Below are 16,712 nucleotides of genomic sequence, written 5' to 3'. Positions count from 1 at the left end.
ATTATAGTACCTCCAAGAAAGGGCCTTGCGAATCCCTACAGCTTTTGGGTCATCATCCTACAGTTATTCTATTTGTTTATTCACCTATCTTTTCCATGTTTTCTTCCACTAGCACATAATCTTTTTGAGAGAAACTATTGCATTTTTATCCCTTATGCCCAGCAATAAGCATAGTCCCTCAGGTAGAATAGATCTTTAATCAGTGCTTGTTAAATGGAATCGAAAGAACTCATTGTCAAACGTGATTTCAAGATATTTTCAGTGGCATTAGTATCCCTGCCAGTTTTCCATCAGGAAGTTAGTTACCAGCCCACAATGAAGATAGGACACAATAAGAGATTTGTATCTTTAGGTACATAAGGCTTTATGAAGCATGTTAAAGGGAGAGAGGTGACAAGAGCAATCACAGAGATGCATGGGAACGTGTGATGGTCAATCAGAAGCCTTTAGGATAAGTAAGGTATGTTTGAGAGATATACCCAGTCTTTTTCTAGAATTATCAAGGTGAGGAACTAGCCTACTACCTAATGGATGTATACTTGGACTTTTTTTTTTGGCTGAGGCAATTGGGGTTAAGTGACTCTCCCAGGGTCACACTTGTAGGAAGTAACTTGGGGCATTTATTATTATTATTATTATAGCTTTTTATTTACAAGTTGTATGCATAGGTAATTTTTCAGCATTGACAATTGCAAACAAAACCTTTTGTTACAACTTTTCCCCTCCTTCTCTCCACCGCATCCCCCAGATGGCAGGTTGACCAATACATGTTAAATATGTTAAAGTATAAGTTAGATACTATATATGTATACATGTCCAAACAGTTATTTTGCTGTACAAAAAGAATTGGACTTTGAAATAGTGTACAATTAGTCTGTACTGCAGTCAAAACTGCAGATGGACAAAAATAGAGAGATTGGGAATTCTGTGAAGTGGTTCATAGTCATTTCCTAGAGTTCTTTTGCTGGGTATAGCTGGTTCAGTTCATTACTGCTCTATTGGAGCTGATTTGGTTCATCTCATTGTAGAAGAGGGCTACGTACATCAGAATTGATCATCATATAGTATTGTTTTGAAGTATATAATAATCTTCTGGCCCTGTTCATTTCATTCAGTATCACTTCATGTAAATCTCTCCAGACCTTTCTGAAATCATCCTGTCATTTCTTACAAAACAATAATATTCCATAATATTCATATACCACAATTTATTCAGCTATTCTCCAATTGATGGGTATCTGCTCAGTTTCCAGTTTCTAGCCACCACAAAGAGGGTTGCCACAAACATTCTTGCACATACAGGTCCCTTTCCCCTCTTTAAAATCTCTTTGGGATATAAGCCCGATAGTAACACTGCTGGATCAAAGGGTATGTACAGTTTGATAATTTTTTGAGCATAGTTCCAAATTGCTCTCCAGAATGATTGGATGTATTTATAATTCCACCAATAATGAAATAGTGTCCCAGTTTTCCCACATCTTCTCCAATATTCTGCATTATCTTTCCCTGTCATTCTAGCCAATCTGACAGGTGTGTAGTGGTATCTCAAAGTTATTTTAATTTGCATTTCTCTGATTAATAATGACTTGGAGCATCTTTTCATATGGCTAGAAATAGTTTCAATTTCTTCATCTAAGAATTGTCTGTTCATATTCTTTGACCATTTATCAATTGGAGAATGGCTTGATTTTGTATAAATTAGAGCCAATTCTTTATATATTTTGGAAATGAAGCCTTTATCAGAACCTTTGACTGCAAAAATGTTTCCCCAGTTTATTGCTTCCCTTCTAATTTTGTCCACATCAATTTTGTTTGTACAAAAGCTTTTCAATTTGATGTAATCAAATTTTTCAATTTTTATGATCAGTAATGATCTCTAGTTCTTCTTTGGTCACAAATTCCTTCTTCTTCCACAGGTCTGAGAGGTAAACTACCCTATGTTCTTCTAATTTATTTATAATATCATTCTTTATGGCTAGGTCATGAATTCGTTTTGATCTTATCTTGGTGTACGGTGTTAAATGTGGGTTGATGCCTACTTTCTGCCATACTAGTTTCCAATTTTCCCAGCAATTTTTGTCAGACAGTGAGTTCTTATCCCAAAAGTTGGGGTCTTTGGGTTTGTCAAAGACTAGATTATTAAAGTTATTGGCTGTTTTGTCCTTTGAACCTAACCTGACCAACTAGTCTGTTTCTTAGCCAATACCAAATGGTTTTGGTAACCGCTGCTTTATAATATAATTTTAGATCTAGGACAGCTAGGCCACCTTCATTTGATTTTTTTTCATTAATTTCTTGGGGCATTTTTTAAAAGAGATTTTGGAGTCCAAACTCTTAATCTTAAAGATGAGGAAACTGAGGCTGAAAGCCATTGGCCAGAATTCAACTGGGCTGTAAGAAGAAATTTTCATCTAAGGCTTCTGATCCCAAATGCCTCTTTTCTTTTGGTTGAACCACTTAGCCTCTCAAATATATGCTTTTCTCTTTTCATCAAAATGATCTATGCTTTTACTAGAGAGCAAGAGTCTCTCCGTCTCTGCTTTGGACTGAAGGAAATAATCCTTAAAATCAAATCATTCCCTTTTATTGAAATTCCATGCTTACCAACAACTATAGGGCATTCGGAAGCAGCACCCTCATTTAAAAAATTTACAAAATATAAACTGCTAATAAATATTGGGGAAAGTCAGGTACCTCAGGGAATACTCCTTCTTCAGATAGGTCTCTAAAGTATGAAACTATGGAGCTGCAAAAATGAGATTAACTGACCCTCATCAAAAATCTTAATAACTTTTATAACTTTAAGCCTCCTTTTCCTTTGTTCCTGGGACTCAGAAGATTAAGTTTAAGGAATAAATATTTAAGCTCAAAAAAAAAAGTGTGGGGGGGGAGAGAAACATTTAGGTGTCAATTCCCCCTGTACTGATTATGGCAATACATGTGTTGAAACTTGATTTCTAGGAAATTAGCTTTACTAATTGTTAGGGTCAAAGAAAGGTCAGAAACAGGATGTAAGATTTGAGATACCCAGATGTGATTGGCTATGAGTAAACAAGGACCACTTTTGTAGGCAGGAATTCTGACCACTCTGGCAGGAACCCTGAACACTCTGAAGTTGTGTCAGGAATGGGAAGAGTCTATATACATGCATATATAGATGACAGGGGCTCCACCATCACTGATCTTCTTCATCAGGCATGAGGCATTGAACAGCAGAGCCACACCTCTTTTTATCATGCATGTTAGATCTCGTGCTGATGGCACCGGGCCCATATTTGAGGATAATTAAGGTAGCTGATGTCCTTCTTTATCCTTTGTGTAGCCTGTACTGATTCCCCTGCCCATAAGGCACATGGTTTGTTTCACTTATTTGCCCGCTCATTGTGGAGGCTGTATGGAGTCTCTAAAGCATAAGCTGCAGCTATTGTTTGCAGCTGTACTACCTGTGCTCCTTTTCATCCTGCTCCACTCAATACTGCGACCAATCCTCTGTGAGTCACCCAGTGCCCAGGCAAATGCATGTGACTCATTTTAAAAGGCACAGCATCCACGTAACCATGGATACACTCTTTCAATTTCTCATGGCTTCACTCCAATCAGGAGAAGCAGTTAGGCATGTAATCAGCCATCTTTCTCATTGCTTCTCCATTGCAGAAGTCCTACATGCACATAAAACAAATAAAGGACCAGCTTATATACATCTTCTGCTTTAAGGTCATTTTGCACTGAATTTGGCATTGCCCATTTCACTAGCATCCCCTATAACCCTACAGGACAAGCCATTGTTGAAGGGATTAATCGTACTCTCCTGCCTAAGCAAGAAAAAGGAGGATTGGGGTTTACAAGACCCTCCACTGCACTCACGCAGGCCCGCTTAGACGCAGTGATACATATATACAATTACTTACAATTCTCACACTCCCTGGATCTTACCCCAGCAATGCCCTTCTGGCACATGCCGAAAGTGCGGTTAACTAATAGATTGGCCAACAAGGACAAGAGCCCCCTCTCCACATCATGTGGAGGGGTTAGATGGAATTTGGAAAGGCCCAAGTTGGTCAAGGTCTGGTGTCCCAGATATGCTCTTATTCCAGATGCAGACCCAGCAAGTGAGGAGTGGATCCCTACCAGAAACATCTGGGACCTGGGGAACCAAGAAGAGAAGGAACAGGTGATGGCCCAGAGGAATCAGCCAGATGTCAGCAGTCCTTCATAAGCTGATGGAACAATGTCCCTCCTGACTGTGACACCAGAGCCAGCAGCCACAGCTCCAGTGTAGCAGCTGAAATGCACTGTCTTAGGTGATATGCAGTACACAGAGACTGTTAAATGGACAATGGGCTTGTGCGCTTCTCCCATGGCTACTCCCTGTTCATATGGTGGCCTGGGGAGAGGCTTTGCCCTGTGTTTTCTATTTTTGGACTATGCCTCTAAATGAATGGGTGAAAACCCCACATGCCCACCTGCCAAGGTTACTGAGGCAAAGTTATAGGACATGACTTTGCTTAGGTGCACCTTTCTCTGACTTTTTCTCTCAAAAGATGTATACAATTGTAATTATAGAATTGTGACCCCATACCTCATTGACACCCTATGTATACAAAGTATGATGTAAGTAGGTATATAATTGTAACTATAGAATTTGTGACCCCCTACCTCATTGACACTCTATGTATACAATGTATGATGTAAGTAGGTATACAATTGTAACTATAGAATTGTGATCCCCTACCTCATTGACACCCTGATGTATATGTATGTATACAATGTATGTTGTAAGTATGTATATAATTGTAACTATAGAATTGTGACCCCCTACATCATTGACACCTTATGTAAGTATGTATTACAAATGTAAATCCAGAATTGTGACCTCCTATGGGGGCATCCCATCTCATTGACATCCTGCCTCTTTGGTATCTGATCTCCTTGAGCATGACTCTAGTGAATGAGTTGAACATCACATTACCCATGACTGCTTGTTGCAGTTGTTGAGTCTAGTTCTTACTGTCATGCCTTTGTTTATTGCTCTGTTGCTTCCTATCTCCTTGAGCAGGATACTCGGTAATCTCATGGATCAAGCGCACTAGAGCTGATGCCAGGTTAGCTTGATGTGATGAGTGGTTCCGCTTGGAAAGAGAGGCGGATCGTTAGGGTCAAAGAAGGGTCAGGGTAGCACAAACAGGATGTAAGCTTTGAGATACCCGGATGTGACTGGCTGTTGAGTAAACAGGGATCACCTTTGTAGGCGGGAATTCCGACCACTCTGGCAGGAACCCTGAACACTCTGAAGTCGTGTCAGGAAAGGAAAGTGTCTCTGTCTCTGATTGGCTGTGCCTGTGACCCCATGGACCTAAGGTAAGCTCAGTGCGGGAGGAGTTACACCCTTTCTCACCTGGAGTTCTGTAAGAGAAGGAACTAAGAGAGTGTAGGAGATCTTAGAGTAGGATGTAATCCACGAGAATAAAGTTCCTGAGCTTGCCTGCTTGAATGCTCTGTTGTGTTTTAACTGTGTCCCTGCTAGACAGCAGCCAGAGGGTCTCTGATGACCTTAGAAAGATGTAATCTTGAAAGAAACACTTACCAGTGATTTCTCTGTCCCCCTGGGAATTAGAAGGGAGTAGGAGTGGCAAACTCCTTGGTGACATATCGTGACTAAGCTTCAAGGCATTTTCCAGGTACTGATCTGAGGTAATGGGGCATCCATCTGCCTTCAGTTCCTGGGTGAAGTCCCGCACTGTCCACACAAAGTCTGGGAAGAAGCCCACAAACTCTTCAGATTCCTCTTCTCTAGCAGCATTAGGTGAGGATTTGACCTTGATTAGCTTGGTCAGTTCTGTTACATATCTGAGGTCATGGATAAGGAAAAAGCAATGCCCCCCTGTACCATCATTTCTCAGTCCTGCTTCTCCTTTTACTCTGTTCTCTTCTCTTCACTGAGTCTTACAGACATTCTCTCCCCCTCCTGGGGGTGGTTCTTGACTAATGGAGTTCAAACATTGATATAAAAGGGTAAAGGAAGAGCTTTTCAATGGAATCCCTGATCAACTTGCAGCATTCTTCAGTTAACGTGTTGAGACATTAGATATTATCTTGTTTCCTGAACACCAGCTCTTATCCTGAACCAGTCAGTCAAGAAGCATTTACTCAGTGCTTACTCTGTATCAGGACTGTTCTAAGTGCTGGCCAGAGAAATAAATGGAAGATGGAAACAGGAATAGAGCATCAGACTTGAAATCAGGGAGGTTCATCTTCCTGAGTTCAAATCTGCATCAGACTCTGAGGTGAGACCTGGCCAAGCCACTTAGTCCTGTTGAGATCAGTTTCATCCTTTGCTGAAGAAGGAAATGGGAAAAGCATGCTAGTAATTCTGCCAAGAAAACCCCACCTGGGCTCACAAATCATTGGACATGACTGAACAATTGAACAATAGAATGTATTCCCTGTTCTCAGTGTGATCACATTCTAATAAAGTATAATATAAATATAATCATAAACAATTATTAATACTATGAATACATTCGGGATTTATGGCTATCTCTGTGTGTATATCATTGTTGATAGCAACATAAATCTTCAGTGTAAAGGTCAGGTAATCCCTGAGGGAAGGCAGGAATATAGGAAAACTTTGTTGAAGGTGAGATTTGAATGAGATTTGGATGAAAGAAGGAAAAGTAGGAAGGGAAGAGGGAGGGAATTCCAGGCATGTAGGACAGTAGGGACAAAGGCACTAAATGAGATGTTACTGTCAGATGAGAAGAACAGCAAAACCAGTGTGCTTTGATGATTGTGTACCAGGAGAACAGGAGTAAAAGTATAAGAAAAGAAATATTGATCATGTCTTTAAAGTCAGACAGAAAATTTGATATTTGGTCCTGGGATAATAGGATTTACTGGTAGTTCCAAAATTGATGATGGGGTAACATTGTCAAATCTGTGCTTTATAAAAAGTGCATTTTTAAAGGAATGGAGGATGGAGTGGGTGATGAGAGATTTTGGATAAGACTAACCAATAGCCTATTGCAATTCTCTAACTTTGAGGTGAAGGGGACCTGCAATGGTAGCAACATTGATGAAAGAAGGGGTGCAGAGCAGAAATCTTATGAATGTAGCAAAGAAAACCCATAATAATTGTTTGGATGTAGATAATGAGAGGGACTGAAGAGCTGAGCATGGCAGCTGGATTGAGAGGCGGGAGACCTGGGGGATGGTTGTGTTCATGACATGAAAAGAAGTTGTGAAGACAGAAGGGTTTCTCAGAGAAGGAAATGAATTCTGTTTTAGTCATGTTGCATTTGATATATCTACAGGACATTCAGTATGAGATGTCTTACAGACAAATTAAACTGAGAAACTGGAGCTCAGCAGAGTGATTGGGGTTGGATAAATATATGAGAATGTCACCAGTGTAAAGATGATTGATGATTAAGTTCTTTGAAGCCAATGGGATTTTCAAACTAGAAAATAAAATGGGAGAAAACCCTGCAAGACCACAATGATCAGTTGCCATGACTTGAACATAGATCTAGTATAAGAGAAGAGGAAAAATCCAGATTGGCAGGAAGAAAAAGAGGAGAAATTGTGTCATGAAAGTCAGGAGAGTGAGGTTATCTTGGAGAAGAGCTTGCTCCACAATGGCAAAGACTGCAGACAAGTGAAGAAGGATGAGGTTTGAAAAAGGACCCGTAACTATGGTAGTTAAGAAATTATTGGTCACTTTGAAGAGAAGATGTTCCATTGTATGAGGAGGCCAGAATGTAGGCTACAGAGGGTTTAGAAGCTTCTTACTGTGTTTCACTGTGAAGGAACAGAGAGAATTGGAGCTTTTTGAGAAATTTCATACCACCAAGGGAAGATTTTGAAAGAATATGCAAACATGCTGATTATACATGTGACAAGGAAGCACTAATAAATAGAGAGGCCTGAAGATTAGTGAATGAGGAAGGATGAGAGAAAGGATAATTTGTTAGAAAAGTTAGAATGAGATGGAATCAAGAGTATAAGAGGTTTGTTTTGGCAAGGAGAAGAAAGGATGGGATGTAAAGTAAGACCAATGTGATGAAGAAGATTAGAGGAGCTTGGCAATGATAAGGCAGAGGGAATGATGCAACGATCAAGGCATTTCAGAGCTCTTCATTTTGGAAATGGAATACTTATTTATAATGGCAATCTGAACTATGGCCCACCCATGTCTGAGCTTCACGCCAGCCTAACATCCAAGGCTCAGCCAATCTGTCCTGGAAACATTGAGCCCCAGAAGGTTGAGCACCCAATGATGGGTATTTATGGGCAGAGAAACTCATGAGGACAGCTCTTTAACTCTTCAGAGCTTGTCCTCATGAGGGAGCATTTGTATTAAGGAGGTCATGGATGTTCTGAAGTTCTGAAAGGATACTGCATCTGTTCCAAGGCCTGTTGGTTGATGGTGTTCATGCTGTTGTACACCAAAGTGCTGCTGAGCAGGACGGCCAGGGCAAAGATCCATGAATCGTTCTTGGAGTCAGCCTACAAATAGATTATGTTAGTGGGACTCCCGGGGGAGGGGGGAAAGCTCACTCCTTCATAGGTCACAGAACTAGGGAGGGGAATTAAGTGAGCAATGTCACTGTTTTTACCTTTTCCACATCTCCAAGACCCTCCGTATCAAGGAGAACTAAGACATGATCCAGTTTGCTGCAATGAGGGACACACCACATCCAGATGCCCTTTGTCTCAGACTGCACAGTGGATCCCAGGGAGAAGACTGCAAGGGAGAGGTGAGACGTGAAAGTCCAGTGGAAGAGAAAGCCCAGAGGTTTCAGTAGCCCAACTCTGAGAACATAGCTAAGATTTCTAGAGGATTTGTATGTCCTTCTGTTTTCACAATTATCCCATGAACTCTGCATTTTTATAAGTTTATTATCAGAATTTTTAAAAAAAATACTTTTAATGGTATATCATATTTTTTCAAATACATGAAAAGATAGTTTTTCACATTCACCTTTGCAAAACCTTGTATTTCACATTTTTCTTCTTCTCTGAGCCCTCCCACCCCAAAGGGAGCAAGCAATCTGATATATATTAAACATGTGCAGTACTTTTAACATATTTCCATATTCAACATATTTGATAGATCAATAGGGGAAAATGGGTGAAAGGAAATAAATGAAGCAAACAAACAATAGCAAGAAAAAGGTGAAAATGTTATGCTTTCATCTACAGTCAGTCTTCATAGTTCTCTCTCTGGATGTGGATGGCACTTTGCATCACAAGTCTATTGGAATTGCCTCGAATCACCTTCTTACTGAAAAGAGCCAAGTCCATGGAGCTATGTATTTCTCTTATCCCAATTTGGAAAAGGTGCAAACTGAGACTGGAGGGGGAGTATATAAATTAGTAGCCCAGGGTGGCACAGCCAGGAAGCAGCTTTCACACTCAGGTCTTCCTGCTTCCCCGTCCCACATTACCCAGTATCAGCAGCTGGGGCCAGAGGACTGTCTGCATTCAGCTCACCCAGAGCTGGGAAATTAGACTTGTGGGGTAAGATTTATGATAACACTGGTAAACAAGCTCAATGAGAATTTCTGGTGTGCATGGAAACATCTTTTTCTTAATAGTAGCAGCCACACTGAAGGATGCAAAGTGTTTAGACCAATAGCAAAAAGCTGGGTATAGAGAATAGAGTAGCTGAGAGGAAAGCATCATGGGAGAGTTAGGAGAGAACAAGGAAGCAATTTCTCTTAATAGACTAATGGATGCAGGATTGTGAGAGGATGGAGAAGTCACTGAATTTCTGTGGGTTCCTCCCCCACCCCGCCCCCAGGAAACTTTCTAAGCCCTGAAGTGACAGGGGATAACTGATCTACATGGGAAGTCAAAGCCTCTACCCTGTAGGAAGCACAGGCCAGTTTCACCCTCCCCTGCCTCTCAGCACACACACAACCCAGAAATAAGAGTTCCTAGAATCAAGCCAGTTTCAGTTTCATTCTGAGTCAGCAAGTGGTTCTCTAAAGCTGCCCTTCCACCAACTCTCCCTAATAGGGGGGTGGAAGCAAAGGAAACGGATTGTTATCAAATATTTAGCACTGTGCTAAGCTCTTCAAAATAACTTCTCATTTGATCCTCAAAACATCTGCCACAGAGCTCCTAATATTACATCCACATTTCAATTGAAAAAAAGGTGACTTGCCTAGAGTCCCACTGCAAGTCAGCCTGTGAGTCCACATTTGCATTTGGGTCTTGCTGACTGCAAGTTCACTATTCTATCCCCTTTGAGAGCTTGTCTAGAATGCCCCTGGACCAAACATCTACACAAAGAGCCTACTTTTTCTTGATTCCCTTATAGGCCAAAGTATTTTCTCCTTAAGAAAAAATATCTTGATTTTGCCTATTTTCTGTCATTGGTTTTGGTTTTATTGGTATTTATTTTGTTATTTTTGTTTGCATTCTTTTAAAGTATCCTTGTCATTTGAGTTTTATAATTTCTGTACTCATTAGTTTGCCAGGTTTACCTTAATTTTACAGTAGCAAAGCAGGGGTGACCCTACAGGAACCCTGGACAGTTATTTCCTAGATTTGAGTGTGAGAGTCAGAGATACCCAGCTCTTGTAGGTTCGAACCTTTAACAAGAATGCTGCTGTGGGAATGCCGACTCACTATGTAAAGACAAGAGTGAAAGGTCTTTACAAATATTTTAGAAGAATGTAATATCCTGGGAGTTTCCTAGAAACAAAACAGTTCAGGTGGGGTTCCATGAGAGCTTCTGACAGCAAGAACTTTGCCAGATTCCCAGAGAGAAATCCAGGAAGGCTAAAGCAGGTTGGTATGACAGCTGACATCCTGCTCTGATTTCCTGGGACTATGTAAGTTTATTTGGGGGTTGGTGGTGGAAGATTGTGGAGGATTTGTCCAGGAGGAGCCTGGTAATGACTAACTTTGTTACCTACCCAGGGTTGATGAAGGGAAAAGTTGGGACGTTTCTTGTCCTGCAAATGGGAAGTGTTACATGAAGGCATCCTGATGTGTTAGGAATGCTCCCAGGCCCTGGTGGAGCTCCCCGGATAGATAAAGGTCTTGCTTGACCTTTAATGCTACTGACACAATTGTTGCCCAACTGGCCCTCAACAGACTGCAAATGCAACCTCAGTGAATCCATTAGGCATCCTAAGCTAGGTCAGGTTGTGTCAGAAATATCAAAGCACCCCTCAATCTTGGTCATCCCCTCCCATCAGACCTTGGTAAGAGTAGCTGAAAACCTTTCTCCCAGATCTACTAGAATAGGAACATCCTTGGTCTGTCACTCTGAAAGTTAACTTGTTGATGTTGCTCAGGACTCACTTTGCATAGAACATCCAATTAATTAGATTATAAATAAATTTTAGAATATAAGCCCCAATGTAGGATCTCACAGAAAGCCCTGATCCAGGAGTAACAAGGTCTGTATTCAAATATTCTGTTGTTTATGGATAAATATCACTATGCTTCTCTGTGGCTGTGTTTCTTCAGTTATAAAAAGAGAGGGGGTGAATTAAATGTCCCCTGTGGTCTCTTCTCAGCTCCCACTTGGTGAGCCTATCAGAACAATCAATATGCTGAGAATGTTTCTCCCTTTTACTGTGGCTGCTCTGACTAATCACAGGAGTGGCTGACAACCACCTTGTCAGACCAACATAATGCAGAGCAGAAGCCATGACCCTGAGGAGACATAGTACTGGCAGTAGGCAAGAGAGGTGGTTTTTAAGAGACAAGCTGCCAGGAGACAGCAACAGGGACACTTGTCAGTTTTTTTAAAGAAATACAGACATTTTCAGTGCTGGAGCAGATGGATCTCCATGTCATGAAGACACTTATTCTGGGGAAATTTCATTCACAAATGTCACAGTGCGTGGTCTAGCTCTGTGGTGGACACTCTACCACCTGGCCCCTTCTGTCTTGCCTGGAATGCTCCCCCTTTTCCTCTCTGCCTTTTGGTTTCCCTATTTTTCTTCAATTCTCAGCTACAATTAAACTACAATTAAGTGAGAAGCTTTTCTAGATCCTTTCATGCTAGTTCCTTTCCTCTAAGGATTGTTCCCAGGTACCTCATATGAATCCCATTCATACACAGTTGTTTGCATAGTGTCTCCCCCATTAGAGTGTCAGCTCCTGAAGGGCAGGGATTGGATTTCCCTTTCTCCATATCAGGGCGCTTAGGATAGTTTCTAGCATACAAGAGGCATTTAACAAATTCTTGTCGACTGACTGGAAGGCCACAACGAATGGGGGGCAATTTTTAAGTCTTCATTAGGTCTCAGACTTGTCTCATAGCAACTCTCACCCTGTGGCATAATGGCCTGCCCAAAGTGATCTCCAAGAGCAGGCTGCTTTCAGAACAGCCTGGGATGACTTTGGTGAACTGAAGCTGAGTGAAGTGAGCAGAAGCTGGGGCAGAGTAACAGGATTGTTTGCTGATGATCTGGGATGGACTTGGCTTTTCTCAGCAATGCTTTGACTGAAGATAGTTCTAATACCCTTGAGATAGAAAATGTCAACCACATCCAGAGGAACAACTATGGAGACTGAATGCGTCGAAGGATACTATTTGCACCATACTTTTTTGGGGTGCTTGTTTGCCTTTTTGTGCATGGTTTTTCCTATTGTTCTGATTTTTCTTTCACAACATAACTAATGTGGAAATATGTTTAAAATCCTATAACCTCTATAAATCTGTTCTTGAGGAGGGAGAAGATAAGAGAGGGAGGGGAAAAATTGGAACTTAAAATCTTACAGAAATGAATGGCAAAAGCTATCTGTATATGTAATTAGGAAAATAAAATACCATTGAAAAATGACACAAAAATAGATTCTCATAGCCTAGGCACTCCACTTACATGGGTTCGATCCTGCCAGCCGTTTCATCAAGTAGGATTTCCCAGTACAGTGCTGTCCAGTAATAGCTACCACCACCACTGGCTTGGTGATTGAAGTTAGAATCTGTAGGGCATGTGGGTTTAACTTCAGCTCTCCATCAATGTTTTCTACCAGACATATGGGGGTTTCCATGAACACTGCTAATGACATAGTCACCTATAATTGCAGAGAAGCCCCTTAGACAGCAATCATGTTTCAGAATTTATATAAAACTCAACTGAGACAGCCTATGTGAGTTACAGATTAATAACAGCAGAAGAGAAGTTGTTCTATACTTGTGAAATTTTACATTTAGCAACACAGAGCTGGTAATGACAGATAATAATGATGATAAGAATAATAATGGTGATCATAATAATCTTTCTGTATTGTTTTGAGAGATATGTTATCCCCATGACAAGCCTGGGAGATGAGTACAATGAGTATGTCCATTCTTATAGATGAGGAAACTGAGGCAGAATCTTTCTGGATTTAAACACGTCTTCCTGATTGCTGGCCCAGCACTCTATCCCCGGTACCACTGAGCTGTCTTGACCAAGTCTTTGTTCTTGATCCCTGGAGCATTCTTATGCACCTAGCGAAACTATTTCTAATCTTTGAAAGTCCCGTGATGGAAGTTTCCACCTGGTGGAATAATCATATCTCTTTGTGTTATGTCAATCCACATCCACAATGTCCATGGCCATGAGTTGGTGTGAGACATGGATGATCTTGGGTAATACTTTGAGATAAATAGCTTTGTATGAATGCTTGGTGCTACTTCCTTCTTAGAGCTGCCTGAGTGACTTTGGGGTGATTTCGATCCATACTTTCCTTCTCACACCCTATCCTGGGGTGTCTGATTATTCCTTCATTTTCTACATCCTGCCTCCTGTTTTGACCTCTGAATTTATGGACACCACAGAGCTCCTCGGTTTGATGGTAACATGGTACTGATCACTAGGACCATGGCAGAGTGGATAGAATTGTTTGGGAATTGAGAAGTCATAGATTAATAGTATCTCTGTCATGGCCTGGCTGTCTAACTCTTGGTATGTCATATAACTTGCCAATGAGTCACGGATCTTTCTAAGACTGACTATAAATTGCAAAACTGTTGTAGGCTGCAGTGGTAGTGAGCATTTCATCCCTAGGATATTATTACACCAAGGAAACTTGAGCTCCACATTACAGAAAATCATTGATGGAAGTCACTTCTTTTCCACATAGTGAACAAGAACCCCAAATTCTAACTTGACAAAAGGAATCTAGAACCAACCCCTCATTGACTTTTCAGGTAATGAGTGAGGTAATGGCCATTCTCAGTCCCTCAAGGTAAGGGAGGCCCTAGGCCCAGAAGCCCAGTTGAACCCAACCCTTACGCAAGTTGTAGATCTGTAAAGCACTTTACTGTCATTTCTGGGAGCCAAGATATGAAGCCAGGAGTGGGGACAGTCACCTTTCTCTGTCTGACTTCTAGCCAAGATTCCTTTTACCTGATTTGTTGATGTTTCCCCTGGATTTCTGGTCCAATGTAGATAGTTTATTCATCTTTACTCTGGGGAACTTCCCAGAGCTTGGACCATGGCTTCCTTTATCATGTCAAACATGGAGGGCAGGATGCCTCTGTATCCACTCTGAGCTCACGTAATATGGTTCCCACTAGATGATGTGGGGCAATGCAGGGAGACTTTTCTCATTTCTCTTCAATATGAAATGGCCAATACCTGAATGTTCTGGGTCAGGAAAATACAAGGAAAAGGGATAGGATGTGCCATCCTCTAACATGGAGCTTATTGAGGACATAAGGCAAGGTGGTTATAGGGTTGGGTCTGGAATCGGGAGCAGCTGGACTTGTATCCTGTCAGCTACACATGCCCACAGGTAACAACTTGTACCTCAAGTTCCTCATCTGTGCACTGGCATAATAGCGAAGTGCCGGCTTCACTGGGTTCTTGTGTGGCTTAAATAAGGTAATACCTTTTTAAAGATAATTCAGATGAAGTCTAGTATTATTTCTCTTCCAGCTTTCCATGCTTATATTTAAAAAGGTTTAGTTTGGACTGCCCCTAATTTCCTCAATCTGTCCTTTGCCTCCTGGATCACTGTCTTGAACTGGTGAGCACAGGCTGACAATAGATTATCAATTGAACAAGCAAATGACAAATTATTATGGTATCTTTGCTAGGAAAACTCTACAGATGCAGGCCTATGGGATCATGAAGAATCAGACATGAATGAGCAATTGAAAACAACTCCTGCTAGTAAAGTCTTTTCTTAGGAACCAAGCCCTGGTAATCCTCCCAGGATTCTCCCAGTAGCTCGCTGAACAGCAGGGAGCCCACAGAATCCAAGGAGACCCAGCAAAAGTACCATTCCTGCTGTCCATACCCCAAACGCCACCCAGGAAGGAACAGGGCTCTCCTGGGAGTCACTCACACAGAACTGGGAGTGAGGATTTACTAGCACTCTGTCTACATTTATCCCCAGGCTGATAGCTACATCACATCTGGAGTGGATTTCTGGAAATTCACCTTCCCTGCTTGTGAGCAGTTCTCTTCCCAGGTGACATAGACTTCAGCATGTGGCAAACTTTACAGATTCTTCCTTCTCCCAGCAAGAACAAATGCTATTGTCCCTAAGAATGTCTAGTATAGAGGGCCAGGCTCTGCAAGCTTGAAATCCAGTTCTGGTGTGGTTTCCCCTCCATTAGGCTGAGAATCATTGATTCTACACTTCTAAGTCACTCAAGAAATCCGGTCATCCCATTCCCTGTCTACACATACATCATTTCATCTCCACTTTTACCAATGAAAAAAGATACAGAAAAGGTCAGAGAAAACTTACTAATTACACTTACCTGTGTCACAAGGCTCCAAGCCAAACTCTTCCAAAGTTTCCTCTTTTTCTTTCTCTCAGCTCCTCTCTTCTTTTCTCTTCTCTCCTCTCTTCTTTCTGTTGTCTTTCAAAAACCTTCTCTGAAAGGAAAGGGTGGGAGGGACAAGAGAAAATGAAACCAAAAGCAAATCTTGCTCTTTCTAATTTCCTCAGCCTAAAATGGAAGACTAAAGCAGATCTATGTGTGTGGTGTTTAAGAAATGAGTTAAATGCCCAAGTACTTCCTGGATAAAAGAACTTGTATAGAAATATTTTCTAATGCCAACCTCAAAGAAATTCTTTCCAGTTTTGTAACTGCCAGTAGAGAAAAACAAAAATGTAGCAAATGTAGGTTCCGCAGGTCAGTCCTCCAGGTAAATGGAACTTCTCCAGTATTATTTACCCACCAAAGTAGGAATGACCCCAACCAAAACTAGATTTCTAGCCTTGAATTCATCAGTTATGGCCCTTGATTTCATTCTTCCTGATTCAGTATTTCTTTCTTCATCGAATGTCAGGGCAAAAGGGATAGCCAATTGGATCAGTGCACGGGTGCCCATTTAGTTCCCAGGCAAAGCAGGTTTGAGAGGGCTGCCTCCCCAGCACCCCCCAGTGTTTGCTTGGGGAATGCTCATCCCTGAGAAATTGGCAGAGCTACTCTCAGCACATGCTAATAAATCCCTAGATTTTAGAATTTTTCATCCTGCCATGAGAGGCAAACTCATTGATCTCTAAAGCTAAAAGAGTAGTATAGCCTGGTATAGTATTTCCCCCATGAAAGGGAAAGGTAGAGGGATGGTGATTTTGGGAACAGTACAAATTCACACTCATGTTTTTCCAATACTCAAAGGAATGGTCCTACCTGGGAGTGGGGCAACCCACAGCACAAAAAATACCAATTTCCCTTTATTCAGACTCTTAGAGTATTTTAACACTTCTAGTCAGGCATTGGCATGTATTACTTGCCT

At 41.3% G+C, this 16,712-nt stretch overlaps 1 protein-coding gene across 3 annotated transcripts in view; it reads right to left on the bottom strand.

The window, feature by feature from the left end:
• Positions 1-16,139, bottom strand: part of LOC127563505 (guanylate-binding protein 4-like) — a 54,159-nt gene extending 38,020 nt beyond the window's left edge. The window contains exons 1-6 of one of the 3 annotated variants that reach the window (XM_052000032.1): positions 16,032-16,139; positions 15,728-15,845; positions 12,849-13,044; positions 8,616-8,743; positions 8,396-8,505; positions 5,585-5,847 (exon numbers count right to left, since the gene is read on the bottom strand). In XM_052000032.1, the coding sequence (XP_051855992.1) occupies positions 5,585-5,847; positions 8,396-8,505; positions 8,616-8,743; positions 12,849-13,038 (691 nt within the window). In that variant the 5' untranslated portion in view covers positions 13,039-13,044; positions 15,728-15,845; positions 16,032-16,139. The remainder of the gene's footprint in view (positions 1-5,584; positions 5,848-8,395; positions 8,506-8,615; positions 8,744-12,848; positions 13,045-15,727; positions 15,846-16,031) is intronic. The other 2 variants (XM_052000034.1, XM_052000033.1) reach the window with 2 other exon arrangements.
• Positions 16,140-16,712: the final 573 nt, after the last annotated feature.

Source organism: Antechinus flavipes, chromosome 4 (genome assembly GCF_016432865.1).
Source record: "Antechinus flavipes isolate AdamAnt ecotype Samford, QLD, Australia chromosome 4, AdamAnt_v2, whole genome shotgun sequence".
Taxonomy (NCBI): Eukaryota; Metazoa; Chordata; class Mammalia; order Dasyuromorphia; family Dasyuridae; genus Antechinus; species Antechinus flavipes.
This window is presented reverse-complemented; position numbering and strand designations above follow the sequence as displayed.